General features: G+C 45.3%; 3 protein-coding genes across 4 annotated transcripts; 2 read left to right on the plus strand and 1 right to left on the minus strand.

Moving 5' to 3' along the window:
* Positions 1 to 647: 647 nt before the first annotated feature.
* uts2r4 (urotensin-2 receptor 4) lies at positions 648 to 1,739 on the plus strand. Its single transcript, XM_068595648.1, has one exon. The coding sequence runs from the start codon at positions 648 to 650 to the stop codon at positions 1,737 to 1,739; it is 1,092 nt and encodes a 363-aa protein (XP_068451749.1).
* A 2,547-nt stretch (positions 1,740 to 4,286) lies between these two features.
* Positions 4,287 to 9,066, minus strand: lgals2b (lectin, galactoside-binding, soluble, 2b). The gene is made up of 4 exons (XM_068595586.1): positions 8,947 to 9,066; positions 5,846 to 5,919; positions 5,570 to 5,729; positions 4,287 to 4,433 (listed from the first exon to the last, which is right to left on the minus strand). The coding sequence occupies exons 1-4, from the start codon at positions 9,064 to 9,066 to the stop codon at positions 4,287 to 4,289; spliced, it is 501 nt and encodes a 166-aa protein (XP_068451687.1).
* Positions 9,067 to 9,073: 7 nt separating this feature from the next.
* Positions 9,074 to 25,070, plus strand: LOC137798733 (GTP-binding protein 1-like). 2 transcript variants are annotated; one of them, XM_068595649.1, is made up of 15 exons: positions 9,074 to 9,166; positions 9,395 to 9,579; positions 10,466 to 10,577; positions 12,569 to 12,749; positions 13,664 to 13,847; positions 13,937 to 14,101; positions 16,919 to 17,042; positions 17,568 to 17,682; positions 18,034 to 18,178; positions 19,033 to 19,215; positions 20,052 to 20,187; positions 20,295 to 20,473; positions 21,379 to 21,525; positions 22,157 to 22,204; positions 22,958 to 25,070. In XM_068595649.1, exons 2-15 carry the CDS (start codon positions 9,397 to 9,399, stop codon positions 23,072 to 23,074), a joined length of 2,019 nt encoding a protein of 672 aa, XP_068451750.1. In that variant the 5' UTR covers positions 9,074 to 9,166; positions 9,395 to 9,396; the 3' UTR covers positions 23,075 to 25,070. The 2 variants fall into 2 exon arrangements, with proteins under 2 accessions (XP_068451750.1, XP_068451751.1); XM_068595650.1 differs by lacking the exon at positions 22,157 to 22,204.
* Positions 25,071 to 26,521: the final 1,451 nt, after the last annotated feature.

Genomic DNA, 26,521 nt, shown 5'->3' on the forward strand with positions numbered 1-26,521 from the left:
TCTCTGGACCTCTGAAGGAGACGTTCAGCTGGATGTCGAGCAGCCGAGATGGAAAAGAATCAACTTTTCGTCCGTCTGCGTTGAAGGCGACACGATGAGAGTCTCTCTGGAAGCCTCCGGCCGCTCAGGACGTCCGGCTCTGCGGGATGTTTGAGTGGCGTTGAACGGGCGGCGGTGAAAAACCCCCCGACGGGATTCATGGCCGAGCGGAGGACGACCTCCGGATCGAGGACGAAGCGCTTCCGAGCTGCGTTCAGTCGCTGAACGCTGCTTTTGGATCTCCCGACACAGTTTGTATGTTTTGACGTTTGTTTAAATGATCATTTAGCTTTTTTTTATTCGTTTTTTTTGCATCAAAAAAAACGACTTTGCTTTATTCACAGCAACTCAGGGGTTGAGTGGTTGAGGGCGCGCTAACCGCTGAGCCGCGGTCGATAATTCGCCGTCTGCATCGTGCAAAAAGCTTTTAGCGTCGCTGCGTGAAATGTTCGCGAGGACTTTTAAAAAGTGAACGCAGGCCCTCTGACCTTTGACCTTTTTTTTATCCTGCGACCTTGCCATGAACAGCCGGTAACGGCGCCGCGTGAATTGGCTCTGAACGCGTTCGGGGCGGAGTGACGCATCTGACCTTTGACCCTTTTTTTGCCATGAACTGCACTCCCAATGCCACCCTCGTGCCACAGCTGGGCCTCGCCCTGAGCCCGGGGGCCGGCAGCGGTGGCGGCAGCCCTGGTAACGCCGCTGGCGGCGGCGGCAGCGGCCTTTGGGTGACGTCCCTGCTCGGCGCCACGCTGACGATCATGTGCGCCATGGGCGTGGCGGGCAACGCGTACACGCTGGTCATCACCCGCTCGGCCGCGCTGCGCCGCACCGGCTCCATGTACGTCTACATCGTCAACCTGGCGCTGGCCGACCTGCTCTACCTCTCCACCATCCCCTTCGTGGTCTGCACCTACTTCGCCCACGACTGGCTGTTCGGCGAGGCCGGCTGCCGCATCCTGCTGAGCCTGGACCTGCTCACCATGCACGCCAGCGTCTTCATCCTGGTGGCCATGAGCCTGGAGCGCTACCGCGCCGTGGCCCGGCCCTTCAGCGCGCACAGGTCCTCGTCGCGCCGGCGCCGGCTGGCGGCCGGCGTCATCTGGGGCCTGTCCTTCGTGCTGACGCTCCCCATGATGGTGATGATCCGCCTCAGCGAGGGCAAGCCCACCGCGGCCGGTTTGGTGAAGAGGATCTGCTTCCCCACCTGGACGCCCGAGGCCTTCAAGGCCTACATCACCGTGCTGTTCCTCACCAGCGTGCTGGTCCCCGGCTTGGTGATCGTGGGGCTGTACGCGGGGCTCGCCGGACGCTACTGGGCCGTGCAGGCGAGTCTGGGACGCGGCGGCGGCGGCGGCGGCAGCAGCCGCTCCGTCCGGCGGAGGGGGCTCAAGCAGAAAGTGGTGTCCATGATCTTTTGCATCGTGGTGGCCTACTGGGCCTGCTTCCTGCCCTTCTGGGGCTGGCAGCTGGCCAAGCTCTTCTCGCCGGACTCGCTGAAGTCCTTCTCCCCGGCCGCTCACAACTACGTGAACTTCTTCGTCACGTGCCTGACGTACGGGAACAGCTGCATCAACCCGTTCCTCTACACGCTGCTGACCCGGAACTACAAGGACTACCTGGCCCAGAAGGGCCAGTCCGTGGGCTCCAGCAGGGCCGAGCCCGCGTCCGCCGTCACCACGCCGCTGCAGGAACTTTAGCGGCCGGGCGAACGGTGACGCCGCTCTTCAGACTATTTGGGATTTTGTAATATTTGTGAGAGGTATTCAGAGGAACTCGGCACAGCCGGTGGAGGTTTGGTCACGTGAGCAAGCAGACAGCGTTCCTCTTGTGTTAGCCTTCTGTTAGCATCTCATGTGTTAGCTTTCTGTCATGTCTAGTGTGAGCTTTCTGTTAGCATCTCGTATGTTAGCTTTCTGTTAGCATCTCGTATGTTAGCTTTCTGTTAGCATCTCTTGTGTTAACTTTCTGTTAGCATCTCTTGTGTTAGCTTTCTGTTAGCATCTCTTGTGTTAGTTTTCTGTTAGCATCTCTTGTGTTAACTTTCTGTTAGCATCTCTTGTGTTAACTTTCTGTTAGCATCTCTTGTGTTAACTTTCTGTTAGCATCTGTTGTGTTAGCGGGTGGTTTTGTCTTAAATGTCTTAAATCAGCTGTAAAATACACTAAAACAAGGATTATTCATTAATGTGTTCTTCATCTCTTGGTGACCTTGTTAGGATTCCTTATCCATGAACATATTGTTGTGTGTTTTAATATTTTCGGGCCTTTTCTTTGTCAGGATACGCCTCCATTTCTAATAAAACATGTTAAAATGAACCTCAAGAGAATCATATGAATAAATAAAAGGTTGTTGTGTTACCTGACTGTTACTGAGAGCTATTAGATCTAAAAATAATAATCTATCGTTCAGCCCCACATGTACAGTACTCCTAGTACTACTACAAACACACGCAGTACTATTAGTACTATATATTAAACTTCTCCTCTGTGGGTTTCAAATGTGAGTTCAAAAGGTTTCAATCAGCTGAGAAAAAGTTATGAAAAGGAAAATATTCTTCCGGTGACGAGAAATCATAACGGCACTTATCTGCTAATTAAATGTTAAGAACTGCTTCATCTCTCTCTCTCTCTCTCTCTCTCTCTCTCTCTCTCTCTCTCTCTCTCTCTCTCTCTCTCTCTCTCTCTCTCTCTCTCTCTCTCTCTCTCTCTCTCTCTCTCTCTCTCTCTCTCTGTTTGCCATCCAGCTGACACACACATAAACACACACATGTAAAGGATATTTCATCAACTCTGTGGGAATGTTCTCGCTCTGTGTCACATTCCTCAGCCTCCAGCCGGCTTCTTGGAGTCCTCCTGTAAATTGTCTGGTAGAGAATCTCCTCCTCCTCTTCCTCTTCCTCCTCCTCTTCCTCCTCCTCCTCGTCTTCCTCCTTCTCTCCTCCTCTGTCTCTCCTCCTCCTTCAATTCTCCTCCTCTCCTCCTCCGTCTCTCCTCCTCCGTCTCTCCTCCTCTGTCTCTCCTCTTTCTCTCCTCCTCCGTCTCTCCTCCTCTGTCTCTCCTCCTCCTCTCCTCCTCTGTCTCTCCTCCTCTGTCTCTCCTCTTTCTCTCCTCCTCTGTCTCTCCTCCTCCTCTCCTCCTCCGTCTCTCCTCCTCTGTCTCTCCTCTTTCTCTCCTCCTCTGTCTCTCCTCCTCCTCTCCTCCTCCGTCTCTCCTCCTCTGTCTCTCCTCCGTCTCTCCTCCTCTGTCTCTCCTCCTCCTCTCATCCTCCGTCTCTCCTCCTCTGTCTCTCCTCTTTCTCTCCTCCTCTGTCTCTCCTCCTCTGTCTCTCCTCCTCCTCCTCTCCTCCTCCGTCTCTCCTCCTCTGTCTCTCCTCTTTCTCTCCTCCTCTGTCTCTCCTCCTCCTCTCCTCCTCTGTCTCTCCTGTGTCTCTCCTCCTCTGTCTCTCCTCTTTCTCTCCTCCTCCTCTCCTCCTCCGTCTCTCCTCCTCTGTCTCTCCTCTTTCTCTCCTCCTCTGTCTCTCCTCCTCCTCTCCTTCTCCGTCTCTCCTCCTCCGTCTCTCCTCCTCTGTCTCTCCTCTTTCTCTCCTCCTCCGTCTCTCCTCCTCTGTCTCTCCTCCTCCTCTCCTTCTCCGTCTCTCCTCCTCTGTCTCTCCTCCTCCTCTCCTCCTCCGTCTCTCCTCCTCTGTCTCTCCTCTTTCTCTCCTCCTCTGTCTCTCCTCCTCCTCTCATCCTCCGTCTCTCCTCCTCTGTCTCTCCTCTTTCTCTCCTCCTCTGTCTCTCCTCCTCCTTTCTCTCCTCCTCCTCCTCTCCTCCTCCGTCTCTCCTCCTCTGTCTCTCCTCTTTCTCTCCTCCTCTGTCTCTCCTCCTCCTTTCTCTCCTCCTCCTCCTCTCCTCCTCCGTCTTCTTTACCACAACCATTCTTGTGATAAATCCTGATTTCAGGTCGCTTGTGGAGTCAAAACAACAACCATCATCAGAGGATGTTGTTACTGTTGTTGTTGTTGTTGTTGTTGTTGTTGTTGTTGTTGTTGTTGTTGTTGTTGTTGTTGTGTGAGAGAGCGACAGAGACAGACACACTTTTCTGCACAGCATTTATTAACACACCCGGTGACACGTCGAGCATGCACACGCGTGTGCTGCGGCTTCCTCTCCTGGTCATGTGGTTACACTGTACTGTGTTCAGTAATGTACACACACAGACACACACACACACACACACACTGGACAGGTCAAAGGTCGAGCTCTTCTACTTGATCTTGATGCCGATGATCCTCGCGTCGCCGCACACGTCAAAGTACTTGTACTTGACGTCTCCCAGGCGGTTGGGGAAGTTGAGCATGGAGCCGTCGGGCAGCTTGATGTAGAACTGCTCGTTGTTGAAGTTGATGTGAATCTGTGGAGGACGCAGAAGAGAGAGACCTCACGCTGCGTCCCAGACGCTCACAACGAGATGAGATGCCACAACAGACAGATCTCTACGAGATTGAAGCGATGAAAAGTAAAACCATGAAAAGTAAAACCATGAAAAGTAAAACCATGAAAAGTAAAACGATGAAAAGTAAAACCATGAAAAGTAAAACGATGAAAAGTAAAACGATGAAAAGTAAAACGCCGCCTTGAGCTAAATTTAAAGGCGGCGCCGCGTCTGACCAGCTTTTTGTTTCTCTGGAGATCTGATGGCGTGAACTTTATTTCACTCTTGAGTTACAAACCCAGAAGTAACAGAATCAATAACTTGTTCTTCCTCTGCAAATGAAAAGACAAAACAAGAAGCAATAATAATAATAATAACAATAATAATAACAATAACCTTGCCTGGATACATACATAAATACATACATACTTTAGTTTCTGCAGCTTGCGGTGACTTATCAACACTTTGACTTTTGTTTTGTTACGTTGTTTTTTTACGTTGTTGTGTTACGTTGTTAGTTTATGTTCTTTTGCTATGTTGTTTGCTACTTTGTTAGTTTGCATTGTTTTGTTACAATGTTTTGTTACAATGTTTTGTTACGATGTTTTTTACGTTGCTTTGTTACGTTGTTAGTTTACATTGTTTTGTAACATTATTTTCTTACGATGTTTTGTAACGTTGTTAGTTTATGTTGTTACATTATTTTGTTACATTGTTTTGTTACATTGTTTGGTTACATTGTTTGGTTAACTTGTTAGTTTACGTTGTTAGTTTACGTTGTTTTGTTACGTTGTTTTGTTACGTTGTTAGTTTACGTTGTTTTGTTACGTTGTTTTGTTACATTGTTTTGTTACGTTGTTTTGTTACGTTGTTTTGTTACATTGTTTTGTTACGTTGTTTTGTTACATTGTTTTGTTACGTTGTTTTTTGCCGCTCCCCCATATTGAAGCCTGGAAGCCTGAGGATGTTTTCAGAGAACTGGGTTTCTGAGACTGAAGTTAAACTTATTCCCAGATGTCTTTCATGTGATGACAGATGGTACGGCGTGCATGTTATCTGCTGGCAGCCGGGTTGTCGTAGCGGGCGGTGGACACGCCCACTCCCTCCCAACACACCTTGCATTCCTCCCCTCGCGCGAAGGGGAAGTTGCCCTCGTGTTGCTCGTCGCCCCAGCTCCCCCCGGACAGCGAGTTGAAGACGATGGTGCTGACTTCGAAGCGCGGGTTTAAGTGCAGGGCGATGTTGTCAGAGTCGTGGCCGATGTTGATGGAGAAGCTGCACAGGAGGAGAGAAAGAAGGTGGAAAGAAAGGGAAGGAGAGGATGAAACATTAACCCGAGACGCCACCTCGTCCTCCTCGCCCCTCACCTGGATCCGTACGGGCGGACTTACGAGTTGCAGTCGTCGTCGGGCTTGATGCGGACCTTAAACTCCTGCCCCTCCTTGAACGTCATGTCCTTCACCTTCTACAACGGGAAAGACGGAGAGGGGGATGGGAACTGATTCTGATGGAGGTCATCTTCATAAGAAAATATGAAGACTGGCGATTGTTATTTAGAACTGTAAATCAGTGTTTTCTTTTTTTTTTAAAGCCTAAAACTGTTGTATTTGGATGTATTGAACACCAGAAGTAATATACAAGTGAAATATATGGTTTGGTACATGAGGGTCCATTGGGGCCATTGGGTCCATTGGGTCCTCGCCTGAATGTTCTCTGTTCTAAACCCTCTGTAACTTTGTTCTGCTTCACTTTATCAAAGTCAACCTTTACAGAGAGAACCTTCACATGTTGAATGTTCACATGTTGTGTTATGGTTTGTTAGAGTTGTGACTTTACAGCTGCATCATTTCAAACTAATAATCATCCTGAAAGTCATTTTTTTATAGTTGGACATGAAACCTTTTCATTTCTTTCTGTGAGTCATCTTCATTTCCTCTGAACCAGAAACATGTAGACTGATATTTACACATCTGAACAACATCTCACATGTGTTGCTTTATTATAACACAACATTATTAAACAGCCCTCGTGGCTGCAGAGACACACACTTTATAGTTTGGGGATGATTTTCAAGGAAAGGGTCTATATATAGGCTGCTGTTCTGTTGGTCAAAGTGAATGAATTTGAACTATTAATGAAACAAGCGAGCTTGCATCGATCAAACTAGTCGACTATTAGCCGAACTAAATGATTGTGATCGGACCAACACAGGAAGCTGAGCGTGACCCACTGAGCCTCGTGTTCATGCGTCTGCGTCACAAACCGTTTCATTTGAGGACAAGTCGCTCGTCGGCGTGTCGTGTTCGTCCTTCAGAGACAAACATGGACGATCGTGTGTGTGAGAACGGTTTCAGCCGTTGATGATCAACCCGAGTGGACCGCTGCCCCGCGGCTGTAAAAGCACCGAAACAGGAAGGCGGCGTGTTTGTTCCTCAACATGCGGTCGTCGTAACGGGACAATAAAACCATAAAACATAAACCATAAACCATTAAACCCAGGCATCGACCTGCTGCTGCAGTATCGACCTGCGAACACCAGACAGGTGCGCGTGCACCACACCTGTATGCACAGATGTATATGTGGATAATAAAACACCTCTCTTCCATTGATTATTTGAAAAATGGCACTCCAGGAAGTCAGTCAACCCTCATCAATAAAGCAATAAATCACGTTCACTATTGTCCCTCCTATGGATGAGCATCACCTGATAGGAGTCACACGTGACCTTCATATCCTGACCCCGGTGCACCTGCACCACACCTGCAGATACCTGAGTCTGTACATCCAGTCTTCTCCCTGACCGCTTAGTCACGCGCTGTAATTATTAATCCCTGTGTGGATTTGAGTCATCATAACTATTTAGGAGCGGTTTGCAACATCCCGGACATTTTATATCTCGCAGTAAATGCATCATCTCACAGGGATCAAAGCTCAGGACGCGCTCCTGTGAGGCGCGCCACGTGTTTAGATTCCTATTTAGAAGTTTTCACTTCTGGTGACGCGAACCCGAACGCTTCCTGAGCAAAAACTATGTGCAACCTTCTAGATTTGGCCCCATGTTAATGATTGACAAGAGACTAAAAAACTATAATATCTAAACTAGACACGGCGCTACCAAACACTGGGATTAAAGCTAGCAACAAACTGCAAAGACCGTTGACGCAAACCTCTTTAAACTCGAGCGCTTCTACCTTAAAATAAGATGAAGAGCAAGACAGACGGCATTTATAAATGTACTGCAGCACTTCAGGTGTTCAGGTTAGATCATTGAATGTACCTGAAAGAGTTAAAGACGTTTGAGGAGCAACCGCCTCCTTCTGAGCTTTGTGTGAAGATGTAACTAAGACGAGGAGAAACCAGACGAATGCATGCAGGTAAGCGTTAGTCTACAGGTGTTGATCTATACGTGTCTGTCTGCAGGAGTACATGTGTTAATCTGTAGGTGTGTTAGTCTGCAGGTGTACAGGTGTTACTCTGTAGTCTGCAGGTGTACAGGTGTTAGTCCTGAGTGGCTCTTACCATCTCGGCTGTCTGCAGTGGGCTGTGGCTCCTGGGACGGAGCTCTGCGAGCAGGTGAGAGCTTTATATAACGGTGGTGACGCAGACAACAAGGAAAGGGTTGTGAAGAGGAAGAGGAAGAGGGGAAGAAAAGAACAAGCGCACACGGCGACATCGGCCCCTAATGTTCTCAGAAGGAACCACAGGAACCGGCTGCTTATTGACTCATGAGATGTTCCTCATTCGTTGCTGGTTACTGATTTGCAAAGCCTGTTTATGATATTTAATATATTCAATGCTGCTGTTATGCAGTAGTTTGCTGCCGTTGTGCAGTAGTTTGCATTTGGTTGGCCTCTTTTCTTTTTACGGCCACGTTGATCAGTTCATTGTCTCATTGTGTCGTATTTGGAAAGTGACTCCAGGAGCAAATACAACCGTAAAAGCATTTATAGCTCGTGAGAATATACATGATAAAAACTAATAGATACTTAAAAACCTAAATAAAACATCATGAACAGGCCTTTGTGATGGATGTATGCACTATTCAGTACACGTGACATGTTTTACTGTTGGCATGTATAGAATAAATCAAGAAAAACTAGCATTGTTGATATGCACATAGTTATTGTCACACAAATGCAAACTGGCTGGAACTGGAAAAAGGGAACACTGAATTGTTTTATTGTTGTAGAATCTTTATTAGCAGCATATATATATATATATATATATATATATATATATATATATATATATATATATATATATATATATATATATATATATATATATATATATCACTTTCTGTAAGTGGATTTAAATGGCACTTAAGAGCAACTATTAACACTTCAAGCATTTATATTTAACTCATTAATTTTAGTACATGTTGATTTTTCATTGGCAGAGATGATTAATTAATTATGAATCAACTTTTTATTTTCATTTGTGTGAAATCTTAATGTTTCGATGTGATTTTATTCATTGCGATTACGTCACCTTGCGCGCATGCGCGGGTTTCAGTGCCTGAAAATAGGTCAGGGCGTTTTTTTCACTGAGCGCGTCATCGCAGGGTGGGCGTTCCTTTTTGTAGCAGCGCAGCCAATCGCCTGTCTCCATTCCGCGGTGGGCGTGGTCCCGGTCAGCGGCCAGAAAACCCCCCCAGAAGCTAACCAGAATAGAAAACTAAGTTAGCTTCTCAGCTAGTTAGCAACTTCTGGTACGTCTTTATTCCATAAAAGATTTAATATCGAGTCCTGACTCCATGAATGTGTTGCACATATACTTAATATGGCTACGGCTGTATATTGTGTTGTTTTTTTGTAATATCTCCCTCATTCTCTGAGGGCTACATGCAATGTTTGGTTAGCATTAGCGAGCTAGTGTAGCCAAAACCAATGTATACAACGTGTTGTTTATTTTCTGGTCGTTTTGTTTTTTCCTCTAGATATGGCGTCGTTAGCGGCGGCGGCGGAAGAAGAAGCAGCGGCGGCGGCGGCGGAGTCCATCGTGCCCGCCTGCATGTTCGCTCCGGACCGGGGAGACGCCGACGACGCGTCCGGCATGGAGGGCTCTGAGGACGGGGAGGACACCAACGGAGAGTCCGTGGATCATCTCGACCTGAGCAGCAAGGTGGGCCGCTGCTGCTGCACAACAACAACAACAACAACAACAACAATAACAACATTGCACGTAGTAACTAACGTTGGAGGGATTTTTTTTCTTCCTAAAAAGCGATATGATGCATTGCTGTCGCTGCACGGAAGCTGCACAGTTGTAATGTTTTGTGTGCACAGTCTGTGCAAACAAACACGAGCAGGAAGGTGACACGTACGTTGCTGTCCAGCTGCTGGACGTGTACACGTGTTTAACTTTAATTTACATCCTGCTTTGTGTGCATTATGTTGCGCCTTCTTTGCCTTTGCTGACGTCATTGCTCCAGTTAATAGATTAATAATACACTGATAACACACACCTTACAGGGTTCATTCATACGCTCATGGAAAACCTTCAAAAGTCATGGAGTTTTTAAAATAGTTATTTCCAGGCTTTAAAAAGTCATTGAAAGAAAGAAAAATACAATCCCAAAAGTGTTGTAAAAGTCCTGTAAATGTGTTGTATTCATGTGTTCATGAAGTTTATTCACGCTGAGTTTCAAATAATGAATCTGCATTTAAAAGAAAGGCTCAAAATATCAGCAGCATACATACAGGCATCTATAGAAATGTTTTAATCAAACTATTGTCTCTCATTCATTTGAATCCTTTAGAGTTTACTGTATACTTTGAATCCTCATTGTTAGTTTAAATACAACATTTTATCACTTTTTACTGTTTACATACACATTTCACACAATATTTGCTCATGAACATTTGCTGTAAAGTCCTGAAAAGCCACTGTTCAGAATGAGCATGAACACTGCTAACACACACACCTTAACCTCATGCTAGTCTTGGTTTTCAATGTGCTCTACCCGTCTCAGACCTGTTTGACTGAGTCTGCCTGTCTCTCCTCTCAGATGGTCCTCGTGAGTCCGACGGGGCAACAGTACGATTCGTTGCTCCGGCACCTGAGGGAGCAGATCGACGAGGGCTGCGGAGAGACCATCTACGTGGTCGGGATGGGTTCAGGTACGTCGAGCGGTTCTTCACATCCAGCGGTCCGTCGCGTCGATCTGTCAAAGAGAAACACGTCTGCAGCGATGAACGGACGCGTGCTGCGTGCAGGTTTAGGTTATTTTGATGCGGCGAGACGCTTTTGTGACAAACCGGGTCAGAGGCAAAAGCTACCGCCGGCACATTCATGCCGTAAAAGTGATGCTTACGCTTTCATAAACTTATACTTCAGCCGTTGCTTCTGTCGTCTCAGACGGTTGCATTTGATGTCGGGGAAATATTATTATTATAAAATAGGCAGCAGTGTTAACGTCATGAATAAAAAATAGTGCCAATGTACAAGTTTGAGGTCACTTAGAAATGTCCTTATTTTTCAAATAAAAGCTCTGTTTTTTTCAATGAAGATAACGTTAAATGAACATAAATACACTCTTTACATATAAATGAATATGGTAAATGACTATTGTAGGGGAAACGTCTGGTTTTTAATGAAATATCTAGAGAGGTGTATAGAGGCCCATTATAAAACTGTTCTTCCTTTGAGCTGGTTGAGGATCTGGAGCTTCACATTTGTGGGTTCATTAAACTCTCAGAATGGCCAAAAAAAGAGAACTTTCATGTGAAACTCTCCAGTCTGTTCTTGTTCTTAAAAATGAAGGATATTCCCCTTTTTAAATGAGTATAATCATAGTTGACAGTGGATTGACTTTGGGGAGGATTTGTCACCCTCCTCCCTCCCCCGAGCTATTTTCTGCCTGTTGCAGCATCACGCGTGGCCCTGTTTCAGTGTCGGGGGTCACAGTGCTGGAGTGAAAGGGTGTTGGTTTTCTCCCGAGTCAGCAGAGGGAATCACAACAGTTCAGCAGCTCGCTGTCCGTCTGGCCTGACCGGTTGTTTCTGTTGCTCAGGTGACCAGCGACGGGAATGCAGTTCATATATCAAGAGAGCAAGAGACTCAGATTGTAGTGTTTTACTAAAATATATATACATATATAGATATATCTACTTCTCCGTAGTAACCCGTGACAATCTGCTCTTCTTGGATCGCGTCCCAGGCTGGCTGGTATTATTTTGGCTGGCGTTGTAGTTTTCCTTCCGCTCGCCTACAAACCACCTGCTTGTTTACTCTTTTCTCCGGCTGAGTTTTCCTCCGGCGCCGTGTTTGTCCTCCTGGTCGCTGCCTTTTTTATAAAGCAAAAAAAAAGGCCAGATAATACCCCTGGCCTAGACCAGACTGTACCCATAGCCTAGACCAGACTATACCCATAGCCTAGGCCAGACTATACCCATAGCCTAGACAAGACTATACCCATAGCCTAGGCCAGACTATACCCATAGCCTAGGCCAGACTATACCCATAGCCTAGGCCAGACTATACCCATAGCCTAGGCCAGACTATACCCATAGCCTAGGCCAGACTATACCCATAGCCTAGACCAGACTATACCCATAGCCTAGACCAGACTATACCCATAGCCTAGGCCAGACTATACCCATAGCCTAGACCAGACTATACCCATAGCCTAGACCAGACTATACCCATAGCCTAGACCAGACTATACCCATAGCCTTGACCAGGCTGTACCCATAGCCTAGACCAGGCTACACCCATAGCCTAGACCAGACTATACCCATAGCCTAGACCAGACTATACCCATAGCCTAGACTAGGCTGTACCCAAAGCCTAGACCAGACTGTACCCATAGCCTAGACCAGGCTGTACCCATAGCCTAGACCAGGCTGTACCCATAGCCTAGACCAGGCTATACCCATAGCCTAGACCAGGCTATACCCATAGCCTAGACCAGACTATACCCATAGCCTAGACCAGGCTATACCCATAGCCTAGACCAGGCTATACCCATAGCCTAGACCAGGCTGTACCCATAGCCTAGACCAGGCTGTACCCATAGCCTAAAGCGCTGACATTTACCCCTGTGATTGTTTCTGTAATGCGGCTCACAGCTCCTCCTTGTCTCCTCTCCTTGTCTCCTCCCTCCTCGTAGACGGGGGCGACTACGGTCTGGACGAGAAGGACATGGAGGCGTCGGTGGCCACGGTGCGCTCGCTGTGCGAACAGATCGAGGCCGACCTCATCCTGCTGCGGGAGAGGACGGACGCCGGCGGCAAGATCCGCGATTACCTCATCCGCCGGCGCGTAGGAGAGGAGGACTTCCTGGAAGTCAGGTAGGTGTGTGTGTGTCTGTGTGTGTGTGTCTTTACGAGTGCGTCTGTGTGTGCTTGTGTGTGTTATCTGTGTGTGTATGTCTGTCTGTGTGTCTATGTATGTGTGCATCTGTCCGTGAGTGTGTGTGTTGCTCGCCCCTCAGTGTCTATGTGTATGTGTATGTGTGTGTGTGTCAGTGTGGTTGTATGTCTGTGTGTGTGTCTGTGCGTCAGTGTTTGTGTGTGTGTCAGTGTGTGTGTCTGTATGTGTGTCTGTGCGTCAGTGTGTGTATCGCTCGCCCCTCAGTGTGTGTCAATGTGTCAGTGTGTGTGTCAGTGCGGCGGTGTGTGGGTCGCTCGCCCCTCAATGTGTGTCAGTGTGTCAGTGTGTGGGTCGCTCGCCCCTCAATGTGTGTCAGTGTGTCAGTGTGTGGGTCACTCGCCCCTCAGTGTGTGTCAGTGCGGCGGTGTGTGTGTCGCTCGCCCCTCAGTGTCTATGTGCCAGTGTGTGTGTGTGTGTCAGTGCGAAAAAAAGTGCGCTCTAAAAAAAAAGGGCGGCTAAAAAAAAAGTGAGGCTGAAAAAAAGTGCGGCTGAAAAAAAGTGCGCTCAAAAAAAAAAGGGCGGCTAAAAAAAAAGTGAGGCTGAAAAAAAGTGCGGCTGAAAAAAAGTGCGCTCAAAAAAAAAAAAAAGTGAGTGTTTGTGTGTGTGTGTGTGTGTCAGTGTGTCAGTGTGTGTGTCAGTGCGGCGGTGTGTGGGTCGCTCGCCCCTCAATGTGTGTCAGTGTGTCAGTGTGTGGGTCGCTCGCCCCTCAATGTGTGTCAGTGTGTCAGTGTGTGGGTCACTCGCCCCTCAGTGTCTATGTGCCAGTGTGTGTGTGTGTGTCAGTGCGTCAGTGTGTGTGTCGCTCGCCCCTCACCCTCTCCTCCCTCTCCAGGGTGGCCGTGGTGGGGAACGTGGACGCGGGGAAGAGCACGCTGCTCGGCGTCCTGACGCACGGCGAGCTGGACAACGGCCGCGGCTTCGCCCGCCAGAAGCTCTTCAGGCACAAACACGAGATGGAGAGCGGCCGCACCAGCAGCGTGGGCAACGACATCCTGGGCTTCGACCAGGAGGGGCAGGTGAGCTGCTGGCCACGCCCACCACGTCTCGCGGCGTCCGTGGCGGCGCTCTGGGCGCCTCCTCGCTCATCGCTTCCTGTCCTCCTCAGGTGGTGAACAAGCCCGACAGCCACGGCGGCGGCCTGGACTGGACCAAGATCTGTGAGAAGTCCTCCAAGGTCATCACCTTCATCGACCTGGCCGGCCACGAGAAATACCTGAAGACCACCGTGTTCGGCATGACGGGACACCTGCCCGACTTCTGCATGCTCATGGTGAGGCGGGACGGGGGTGTGTGTCTGTGTGCGTGTCTGTGTGCTTGTGTGTGTTTTATGAAGAAAGATGTCTTTTTTACCCGAGCAGATTTCTAGTTTGTAAGTAAATTATCTCCAAATCTTTACTCTAAAACTCTAAACTCTAAAAAAAAAAGTGCGCATGAAAAAAAGTGCGCATGAAAAAAAGTGCGCTCTAAAAAAAAAGTGCCGCTAAATAAAAGTGCGCTCTAAAAAAAAAAGTGCGGCTGAAAAAAAAGTGCTGCTGAAAAAAAAGTGCTGCTAAAAAAAAGTGCACTCAAAAAAAAAAAAAAAGTGAGGCTGAAAAAAAGTGCGCTCTAAAAAAAAAGTGCGGCTGAAAAAAAAGTGCTGCTAAAAAAAAAAGTGAGGCTGAAAAAAAGTGCGCTCTAAAAAAAAAGTGAGGCTGAAAAAAAAGTGCTGCTAAAAAAAAGTGCTGCTGAAAAAAAAAGTGAGGCTGAAAAAAAGTGAGGCTGAAAAAAAGTGCGCTCTAAAAAAAAACTGAGGCTGAAAAAAAAGTGCTGCTAAAAAAAAGTGCCGCTCAAAAAAAGTGCTGCTCAAAAAAAGTGCCGCTAAAAAAAAGTGTGCTCAAAAAAAAAGAAAAAAAGTGCGCTCTAAAAAAAAAGTGAGGCTGAAAAAAAAGTGCTGCTAAAAAAAAGTGCCGCTAAAAAAAAGTGCGCTCAAAAAAAAAAAAGAAAAAAAGTGAGGCTGAAAAAAAGTGCGCTCTAAAAAAAAAGTGAGGCTGAAAAAAAAGTGCTGCTAAAAAAAAAAGTGCTGCTAAAAAAAAGTGCGCTCAAAAAAAAAAAAAAAAAAGTGCTGCTAAAAATAAGTGCGCTCTAAAAAAAAAAAGTGCTGCTAAAAAAAAGTGCGCTCTAAAAAAAAAAAGTGCTGCTAAAAAAAAAGTGAGGCTGAAAAAAAGTGAGGCTGAAAAAAAGGTGCTGCTAAAAAAAAGTGCCGCTAAAAAAAAGTGCTGCTAAAAAAAAGTGCCGCTAAAAAAAAGTGTGCTCAAAAAAAAAAAAAAAAAGTGAGGCTGAAAAAGTGAGGCTGAAAAAAAGTGAGGCTGAAAAAAAAGTGCTGCTAAAAAGTGCGCTCAAAAAAAAAAAAAAAAAAGTGAGGCTGAAAAAAAGTGCGCTCTAAAAAAAAAGTGAGGCTGAAAAAAAAGTGCTGCTAAAAAAAAAAGTGCCGCTAAAAAAAAGTGCGCTCAAAAAAAAAAAAAAAAAGTGCTGCTAAAAAAAAAGTGCCGCTAAAAAAAAGTGCGCTCAAAAAAAAAAAAAAAAAGTGCTGCTAAAAAAAAGTGCGCTCTAAAAACAAAGTGCGGCTGAAAAAAAGTGCGCTCTAAAAACAAAGTGCGGCTGAAAAAAAGTGCGCTCTAAAAAAAAAAAGTGCGGCTGAAAAAAAAGTGAGGCTGAAAAAAAGTGCGCTCTAAGAACAAAGTGCGGCTGAAAAAAAGTGCGCTCTAAAAAAAAAAAGTGCTGCTAAAAAAAAAGTGCGGCTAAAAAAAAAGTGCCGCTAGAAAAAAGTGCGCTCTAAAAAAAAAGTGAGGCTGAATAAAAAGTGCTGCTAAAAAAAAGTGCCGCTAAAAAAAAGTGCGCTCAAAAAAAAAAAAAGGGAGGCTGAAAAAAAGTGCGCTCTAAAAAAAGTGAGGCTGAAAAAAAAGTGCTGCTAAAAAAAAAGTGCTGCTAAAAAAAAGTGCGCTCAAAAAAAAAAAAAGTGCGGCTGAAAAAAAAGTGCTGCTAAAAAAAAGTGCGCTCAAAAAAAAAGAAGAAAAAAAAAGTGAGGCTGAAAAAAAGTGCGGCTGAAAAAAAGTGCGCTCTAAAAAAAAAGTGCGGCTGAAAAAAACTGCGCTCTAAAAAAAAGTGTGGCTAAGAAAAAGTGCGGCTGAAAAAAAGTGTGGCTAAAAAAAACTGCGGCTAAAAAAAAAGTGCGCTCTAAAAAAAAGTGAGGCTGAAAAAAAGTGCGGCTGAAAAAAAGTGTGCTCTAAAAAAAAGTGAGGCTGAAAAAAAGTGCGGCTGAAAAAAAGTGTGCTCTAAAAAAAAGTGAGGCTGAAAAAAAAGTGCTGCTAAAAAAAAGTGCGCTCAAAAAAAAAAAAAAAAGTGAGGCTGAAAAAAAGTGAGGCTGAAAAAAAGTGCGCTCTAAAAAAAAAGTGTGGCTAAAAAAAAGTGCGGCTAAAAAAAAAGTGTGCTCTAAAAAAAAGTGCTGTAGTGTGTCAGTACTACAACTTCACCTCTCAGAGGAAGAAGCTTCATGAGCTTTAAATGGTTCCTCTCTTGAGGGAACGTCTTCATTCCAGTCACCAAAAGATCTGCACCATGTTGTGGAGACCTGGAACTGCTCTGAGGGAAACTTGTCTCATCAGCTTTGAGAAGCTACAAGAACCAGAGACACATTAGTAGGACCGAGTGTGTACTAGACGGAGGAACGTGTTTTTTTTTTTTTGTTTTTTTTTAGAGCAATTTTTTTTTTGAGAGCAAATTTTAGTTTTGAGAGCTTTTTTTTTTTTTTTTTGAGAAAATGTTTGTTTTGAGAGCTTTTTTTTGAGAGATCATATGTTATTTTCTTAACGGCGTTTTTTTTCTTCTTTTTTTCCGAGCAATTCTTTTAATTGACAACAGAGATTTGGAGATAATTTACTTACAAACTAGAAATTTGCTCAGGTAAAAAAGACACAAATCTACCTTCATAGGATTCTGCGTGTCTGTGTGCGTGCATGTGTGTGAGTGTATCTGTCTGTGTGTATGTGTGTCTGTGCTTATCTAATCTTCTTTAAACTCATATCTCATTACCCCCTCCCCCCCCTCTCAGGTGGGCAGTAACGCCGGCATCGTGGGCATGACCAAAGAGCACCTGGGTTTGGCTCTGGCCCTGAACGTGCCGGTGTTCGTGGTGGTCACTAAGATAGACATGTGTCCGGCCAACATCCTGCAAGGTGAGCAGTCTGTTGTGTTCAAGGGCCGTGGGAAACACGGGCATCGAACCATGGGACAGCAGCGCTTTCTTTCTGACTGATAAAGTTTTGGGGATTGTTTCAAGAAAACCTGCTTTTCTATCCCGCCGAGGGTTTTAGGGTTCAGAGTGTGTCTGTCTGCTTCATTGTGGTTTCACATGTTTTAGACTAAACTTCTGTTTAATAACTCACAAAGTGAGATGAGTCCCCTCGCAGTAAGAAGAGAGAGCGACATCATAACTTTAGGATAACACAACTTTCCCACGGCTCCGTACCTCGACTCACGGCTCCACACTACAAGTGTTTATAGGTGACGTGTCGCAGCAGCAGATCAGCGCTTCATCTCTCTTAAGGCCGAGCCTTTCCTCCAGAGAGCCGTCGGCACAGAGCTTCATCTCTCTTAAGGCCGAGCCTTTCCTCCAGAGAGCCGTCGGCACAGAGTCTGCTCTCCGTCACTGTGAGGACGCTCCTGCAGACGTTTGATCCTCGTCTGCTTCGTCCGTGCAGAGACGCTGAAGCTGCTGCAGAGGTTACTGAAGTCTCCGGGCTGCAGGAAGATCCCCGTCCTGGTGCAGAACACGGACGACGTCATCGTCACCGCCTCCAACTTCAGCTCTGAGAGGTGAGGGAGGGAGGGAGGGAGGAGAGAAGGAGGGAGGAGAGAGGGAGTGAGTGATTGAGGATGTTTTATTCAAATGGGTCTTTGTCCAGAGAGAGATGAGAATAAGAAACAATGACAATAATACAAATGTGGATAGTTTTTTCTCTCTCTCTCCCAATGTGACAATGAGTCTCTCTCTCTCTCTCTCTCTCTCTCCCTCTGTCCCCCCCCCCCCCCCCCTTTCTCTCTCTATCTCTCCCCCCTCTCTCTATCTCTCCCTCCTCCCTCTGTCCCTCCCCTCCTCTCTCGTGACGTCGGTTCCGTTACCTTTTCCCTCCCCCTCCTTACTCCTCCCCCTCTTCTCCCCCTCAGGATGTGTCCCATCTTCCAGATATCCAACGTGACGGGTGAGAACATGGAGCTGCTGAAGATGTTCCTCAACCTGCTCTCGTCCCGGACCAACTTCAACAACGACGAGCCGGCCGAGTTCCAGATCGACGACACGTACTCGGTGCCGGTACGAGCGGGTTCTGTTGAGCGCTGACGCCCGGTGCACCGGTTCTCCTCTTCTTTAGATATCGAATAAGAATTTACAGGATTTACACCCGATACTGAAAAAGGTTCCACGGTACCCGTAACATGTGGATTTTTTACAATTCTAAAATTAGCAGCAGTTGCAGAAACATGTTAGCCAGAGAGCATTAGCTACAGAGCGTTAGCTACAGAGCATTAGCTACAGAGCATTAGCTAGCGAGCGTAAACTAGCGAGCATTAACTAGCGAGCGTTAACTAGTGAGCGTTAGCTAGCGAGCTTTATTGGCCATGTAAATTTTCACATACATGAAATTTGACGCCAGTTTCACTCTTCGTACTTGTTTACAATAAGCAAAAGATAAGCAGAAAAAAAGTGAGCGTTAGCTAGCGAGTGTTAGCGAGCTAGCGACTCAGTAGCAACAGGGGCTTATAAACCACCGCGGCTTGTTTAAGATTAAATAAAAGGATGTAATCTTAGACCTTATTTTTTATTTAATTTTTTATTAAGGCTTTTTCAAAAAACATTTAATTTCCAGGATAATCCCACTGAGATTTTTGAATCTCTCCTACAACAAATGACACATTTAAAACGGATAAAATAACGTAGACTTACAACAAGCCAAGAAACTGCAAATAAGAGACGTAATGAAGATCAAAAGAAGTCTCATAAATAAGCGAATAAGCCATTAAAAAACGAATAAAGAAGTAACAAATAAAACGTCAAAGCAGCCACAAACGTGTTTGAAACCCTTTAGCACCGGCCCAAACGTGCACGGGGAACTACTTCCTGGTGCGGCGGGCGTGTCCCATCCCGGCGTGACCGTTTCCCCTCCGCAGGGCGTCGGCACGGTGGTGTCGGGGACGACGTTACGCGGGATGATCCGGCTGAACGACACGCTGCTGCTGGGCCCCGACCCGCTGGGCACCTTCATCCCCATCGCCGTCAAGTCCATCCACCGCAAGAGGATGCCCGTCAAAGAGGTCCGCGGCGGCCAGACGGCGTCCTTCGCTCTCAAAAAGGTTTGTGGGAGGAGCCTCGTGAGGCTGTCGTGGTATATTTTCCATGCTTCAAAGAAAAAAATCCTCTTGAAAAGTATATTTGTTCTGAAATGCATGCAAAAGATGTGAATTAGTCTCCTCGCTCTTACAAATCTGTGTTACAATCAGTGTTGTTATTGTCATGGAAAACCTGGAAAAGTTATGAAGTTTTAAAATGTTTTGTTCAAGTCCTGGAAAAGTCCTTGAAAAAAATAAAATCCCCAATCTCATGGAAATGTTGGTTTAAAGTCCTGGAAATGTTGGTTTAAAGTCCTGGAAATGTGGTTTGAAGTCCTGGAAATGTGTTTTAAAGTCCTGGAAATGTGGTTTGAAGTCCTGGAAATGTGGTTTGAAGTCCTGGAAATGTGGTTTGAAGTCCTGGAAAAGTGTTTTGAAGTCCTTGAAAAGTGTTTTGAAGTCCTGGAAAAGTGTTTTGAAGTCCTGGAAAAGTGTTTTGAAGTCCTGGAAATCCTGGAAATGTGGTTTGAAGTCCTGCAAATGTGGTTTGAAGTCCTGCAAATGTGTTTTGAAGTCCTGGAAATGTGGTTTAAAGTCCTGGAGATGTGGTTTAAAGTCCTGGAGATGTGGTTTAAAGTCCTGGAGATGTGGTGAAACATTATGGAAATTATGGAAAAAGCCATATAAATTTGGTTAAGTCATATAAATTTTGTTAAAAGTCATGGAAGTTTGGTTTAAAATCATAGAAAAGTGGTTTAAAGTCCTGGAAAAGTCCTGGGAACCCATTGGTCCCAATGTGTATGAACCCTGGCCAAAGAGTGCTCTGTCTCTTTAAGTCCTTCCTCGTCTTCCTCCCTCAGATCAAGCGCTCCTCCATCAGGAAGGGCATGGTGATGGTCTCCCCCAAGCTGATGCCTCAGGCCACCTGGGAGTTTGAGGCTGAGATCCTGGTGCTGCACCACCCGACCACCATCTCCCCGAGATACCAGGCCATGGGTGAGCCGCCATATATATGCACATATGTACAGATATATCTATATCTATATATCTATATATCTGTATATCTCTCTCTTACACCCCCCCCCGCTCCCCCCTCCCTCCAGTCCACTGTGGCAGCATCCGGCAGACCGCCACCATCCTCACCATGAACAGAGACTGCTTGAGGACCGGGGACAAGGCGGCGGTCCACTTCCGCTTCATCAAGACGCCGGAGTACCTGCACTGCGACCACAAGCTGGTGTTCAGGGAGGGCCGCACCAAGGCCGTGGGCACCATCACCAAGGTCCCGCCCCCTTTTTACCTAAAACACCACTTTATTAGTGATGCGGTAAAGCAGCGAGTATTAGGGTTTCAAACAGTAGTCGTATGAGCCCTTAATGAGCTCTAATACATGTGTTATTGCATGTGAATTCATATGCATGTATGTGTATTTTCAAAAAAATACCACTTTTGTACCATATTGTGATCCTAAGCAAAAATCAAAAATCCCTAAAAAAAAGTCTCCTTTACTGGTCCCTGAGTTGTTCAAACTGTCTGGATCAGGGCCTTAACGACAGCCCACATACTGATAACACACCTTTAAGGAAAGATTAGGGCCTGAAGAATCAGAATCTGCAACAGAAATCACAATAAAACAAATCATTAGCGTGTTAGGAAAGAGTTTCAGTCCAAAAACTGTGTTGTTCGGTTCAAAAATGGAAAAATTACTAATTACTAATGTTAATTTGTGGAAAACATTGGCTGATTTGGCCAAGTTTACATAAATTCATATGCATTTTTCTGATTTTTTTGGGCAATAAAATGTATATTTTCCCCCCAAAAATCACTTTTGTACCATATTGTGATCATAACTATGAACATCCAGCATAATATCAGCCAGATTCCCCCCAAAAAGGCCACCTTGAGCGGTCACAGAGTTGTTCAAGCTGTATGGTTCAGGGCCTTAACAACAGCCCACATGCTAATGTAAACAACAAAGACAATAAAACAAATCATCAGTATGTTTGGTAGAAGCTTCAGTCAAAAAACTATGATTAAAAAATGGCTTTTTATGCCAAAATTGTCCGATTTGGGGCATGCTGGGTATTGAAATGTCCAGCAGCTTCTGCATGTGTGGTTTTAGAAATGTGGGCGGACCAGGAGGGCTTCAGGACTCTCACAGGAGGTTCATTGAGTATTTTTCTGCAGCTCCTGCAGGCGGTGAACACGCAGGCGGCGAAGGCCCAGCAGGCCAAGCTGCTGGCCAGCAAGAAGACCTTCAAAGACGGCACGGCGGCCACGGAGGAGGCCGGGTCGACGGCGCGGCCGCCCAGCCCCAACGCAGCACAGCTACCGGTGAGCAGAGCCGCCTTAAACCCTCATCTTGTTCCTCACGGCCATGGAGAACCTGGAAAGGTCCTGGAATTTGGTTAATGGTTATTTCCAAAATAGAAGAAATCCATTAAGTTGCGTGGAAGTCCTGTAAATGTGTTATATTCATGTGTTCATGCATTTTTTTATTTAAAGTCATGGGAATTCAGGTAAAAGTTAACTCCATTGGTCCGCATGTATTTATCCATGAAAAGTGAGACGTCCAGTAGTTTCCAGTGATATTATATTTATATTTATGGATCGATTTATGAAACAAAGTGATTTGTACAGTTTAAATCCATGTAAAGTGGAGAGCTGTTCTTTATTTACCTTTTTATTTAATTCATCATATTTAATAACATCTGGATGATGAAGTCGCTCCACTTTGGATCTTTTGTTTGTCGTTGCATGTTTTAGATGTTAAAGGTCATTTAAAATGATCCGTTTCCTTTAAATGTGCCGGTTTCTGGCCCCGCCTTTCACATCCCGCTGCCGTCACACCTGTTTCGTTTCCTCGCCTCCTTGTTTCCTCGCCTCCTCTCCTCCCTGCTTCCTTGCCTCCGGCTCTTAACACTCTTCTCCCGCCTCTCTCTCGCTGCTCGCCGCCTGCCGTCAGGCGGCGGAGGACGAGGCTCTGTGCAAAGACGGCAACAAAGAGAACAAGGTAAAGGCGGCCGGGACGTCCCGCGTCACGACGTGTGCATCCTATAACCTCACGGGAGGAGACGCTGGCATGACTAAAGACAGTCAATTTACTTGAAAATACAAGGAATTTGACTCTAAATGTGCTTAACAATGAACGTAGAATAAAACAATAGAACACTCAAATATTATAAAGACAATAAACTATATATTTATATATATATATATATATATATATATATATATATATATATATATATATATATATATATATTATAAAATAAATAAATGTTATATAAAATATTTAATTTTTTATTTTAATCCATATTTATATTCATTAATTTTTTATTTAAAAAAAATAGTATACATAATAATGTGTGTGTGTATATATATATATATATATATATATATATATATATATATATATATATATATATATATATATATATATATATATATATATATATTAACCCTTTAAATGTTTTACATCCGGGTGAAGTTTGGAAGTTTCTGTTTCTAAACGTTCTAACCAGCGTTGTCTGAGTTCCACCTGGAAGCTCCGACTACTTTCCCTCTTTTGTGCATTTTACTCCATAGAGATGTTATAAACACCAGGTTTTCCTCCCCGACGTCCCTACAAGAACCTTTTCAAAGCACGAGTCTCTGTGACGTTCTTGTCTCACTGTGACGTTCCCGTCTGTGACGTTCTTGTCTCACTGCATCGTTCCCGTCTGTGACGTTCTTGTCTCACTGCATCGTTCCCGTCTCTCTGCAGCTCAAGTCGGGAGGCGGAGGCCGGCGGCGAGGCGGTCAGCGGCATCGAGGGAAAGGTCTGAACGCATCGGCAGCGATCTCCACCGCGCTGCCGGCGGGGGCAGCCGGGACCGCCTGAAGAACTCGTCTCTTTTATGGGGGGGGAGGGGGGGGCTGCACTCCAGGGCCGTGTGCAGAGAGACCGTGTGAAAGGACCGGAATGTCTTTCATCAAAAAAAAAGAATAATTCACCAATTTTCTTCCGGAAAATGATTTGATTTTTTTCCCCCCTTTTTTTATTTTTTCCCTCCTTTTTATTTTGTGTAGCTTTTTTTGCGGTTATCTGAAATGTGTAGATTACACCACACAACCTTTTTCTACTTTGATACAAGCGTTTTTTGGGAACTTTGTTTTAGCATTAAACTCCTGCCCAGAGGCACTGGACACTTTCCCCGCCTCCACATTATAGCATTTTTCCCCTCTTTTTTTGGTTTTTGCCCCTTTTTTGCTTTTTCCCTCATTCTTCACCTCCACCTGACTTTCATCGATGCACCTATTTTTTGGCAGTGGGGGGGTGCATTCGGCAGCATTGTGTAGTTCTAGGCTTTGGCCACAAAGAAGTTCTGTTCAGTGGGAAATGTTTCTTTTACCAAAAAAAAGGTCATTGAGACCCGGATGTAAGAATCCATCCGTGAAATCGACTGAACTAAACTTCATGAACTCACTGAAGTCGAGTTCATGAAGTTTATGAACTCATGAACTCAAGTTGAGTTCATGAAGTCAACTTTACAAAGTTGAGTTGACTGAACTCAACTTCATAAACACACCTTATTAGGTTTGTTCATCAAGTTGAGTTCAGTCAACTCAACTTGATGAAGTTGAGTTCAGTTTGTTTATGAAGCAACAACAAAACACGTTATTCAACGCTCGTTTTAAATTTTGAAGTTTCGAGCTAAAATCTACTGTTGAGAGCACGTCATGGTGGATTACAGCAAATCGGGCTCCGACCTTCAACCCTTCCGGCCTGTATAGGAAGGTCATCTACCCTTGTTGGGGCTTGCAGCCATTTTTTTTCCTCTCAGCCCGGTCCGACCACTGAAAAATCCAGACGCTGACAATCTCGTGCGCAGTGGTGTTTACACACTTTAAAGGTCAAAAAACAACAAAGCCAAGTGAGAACATATTTATTTCATTATATTAAAAAAAAGAAGAAGTTGTGCTGCATCAGAAATGCGACTGCAGGTGAGATATTTCAAGGGAACATCGCGTGTCAGACGCAGGAAGTCGATGCTTTTCATATGAGCCGGGATTTTAAAAAAATTTACCTTTTCAATAACTTGATGTTTTTATATAACTGAGTTGGGATCCCAGTTGCTCATCAGCCAGATAAACCGTAGGTTTTTTTTTCAGGGTCTAAAGCAAAAGAAAAACAGGCTGGTCAGAGCGGCGGCCATTTTAATCTGCCCCATTGGCCTTTGTGACCGTTGTAGCGGGCTAGCTGCCGCACAAACTAAACCGGCTCCACGCCGGTGAGTTTTTTAGCAGCCGAGTGACGTCGCAAAGCTTCCTGCCAGCTCACTTCCTGCCGGCTCACTTCCTGCCAGCTCACTTCCTGCCGGCGGTGTGGCGCGGCGGCATTACCAACGCGAGCTAGCGTACGGCTGGCTAGTGAGCTAGCTGGCTGTGCTAATTCCGCCGCACTGCAACGCTACACCGGTCGTAGAAGACGAGGCTCCCGTTCTCTCGCTGCTGTGGTCCGAACACACGTTGCAACTAAAGTACAAGTGAATTCGTCGCCACGTTACGAGCTTTTGTTCGCGTCTTCCCTCGAGTTTTATATCCAATCGTTCGAAGGGAACTGGATAGTTTCATGAATGTTTTCTTCTTCAAAAGCCCCAAAGTCTGGTCAGTCTGTTCTGAACTACACATTTTATAAAGATCACACAAGCTGAACTGACAGATTATTAGACTTTACCTTTTTTTCTTTTTTTTCTGAAGGGACACATTTTGTTTGTATGCCTAAAAATACAACGTTGTGCAGAGAAGCTGAGGATGAGAATAATATGCCATTTACATTTAAGTGGTGCCAGTTTGTGTTGTAAATCCTTTTAAATAAAGATGTTATAGAAAAGTGACGGTTTTCTACTTTTTGTTGCATGAAAGGTACTTTTAAAGTTATTTTTATCCAGTTTCACCTTCAGTTTATGGGCTAACAGCCAGGAAGAGACAGAGACTGGCGGCGGACATTTGTTATTTTTCTAAGCAAAATTTCTTGTACAATCCCCCCAAAAATGTATTCGTTAAGCCGGATACCAGGTTGCACTAAACAACCTTTGTACCCTTGAAAAATATGTTGCTTCAGGGTTCTTACGCTCCTGGAAAACCTGGAAAATGTATGGAATATTTAAAATGGTTACCTCCAGGCCTGGAAAAGTCCTTGAAAAAAGTGTTTGAAATAATGAATCTGCTTTTAAAAGAAAGAGGCTCAAAACATCAGCAGCATCCATACAGGCATCTATATAAATGTTTATTCTTTTAATCAAACTATTGTCTCTCATTCATTTGAGTCATTTAAGGTTTACTGTATGCTTTGAATCCTCATTGTTAGTTTAAATACTACATTTTATCACTTTTTACTGTCTACACACACATTTCACACAATGTTTGATCATGGACATTTGATTTAAAGTCCTGGAAAATCCTGGAAATGTGGTTAAAAGTCAAGTCAATTGAGTTTGAAGTCATGTAAACTTGCGTAAAAGTCATAGAAGTTTAGTTAAAAGTCATGTGAATCCATTTAAATACTACATTTGATCACTTTATACTGTTTACACACACAATGTTTGCTCATGGGCATTTGGTTAAAAGTCATGTAAATTTGAACCGTGTGGGTCTCAATGCGTCTTCATCCTCCAGTGTGTATCTTGTAAATATCTCGTGACCGTCGCCTCCCATCGGCAGCATTGAGTCGTCTTCTCATCGCCATGTTGAGCCTCTAAATCCCCGACAGGAAAGTGATTTCAGACCTCGCTCCACAGAGCTCCACTTCGTGGCTTTCAATCAAAAGCGCTCAATAGTTCATAAAGCGTCGTCCTCCGGTCCTGATTGTTTTCAGGCCTGCGGCTCTGAGGCGGCGGGGCGGTGACAGCTGATCGCTCCGCCGACGTTTCAATCAGTCTCCCTCTGCGAGTCTCTGCGAGTGAACATGGAGATGTGGAAACCTGTGGGATCGATGAGCGACTTGATGAGCGTTGCTTGCAGGTGGCTCTGCAAACCAGCAGCGTTAAGGTGACCGCGGGAAGGGAGATGGGAATGGAAAGCGAGGGGGGGAGGGGCCTCCGACTCCGAGTCAGCAGGTGGAAATGTGCCGAGTCATCGTTTCCTCCTCCAGCGTGATTCATGCGGCCTGGCGAAAAGATATGAATATGAATATGTGTATATATAAAACAGTTTGATCATAACTATGAACATCCAGCATGAGCTGAGAAATATTTCCCAAAAATGCCTTTTCAAGTCGCTCCAGAGTTTTTCGAAGGCCTGAACTACAACTTACAGAGCTGTGAGACCCGACTTTGGAAAGATAATG

Source organism: Clinocottus analis, unplaced genomic scaffold (assembly GCF_023055335.1).
Source record: "Clinocottus analis isolate CAN_PGR_092001 unplaced genomic scaffold, fCliAna1.0.p SCAF_31, whole genome shotgun sequence".
In the NCBI taxonomy this organism is placed as follows: Eukaryota; Metazoa; Chordata; class Actinopteri; order Perciformes; family Cottidae; genus Clinocottus; species Clinocottus analis.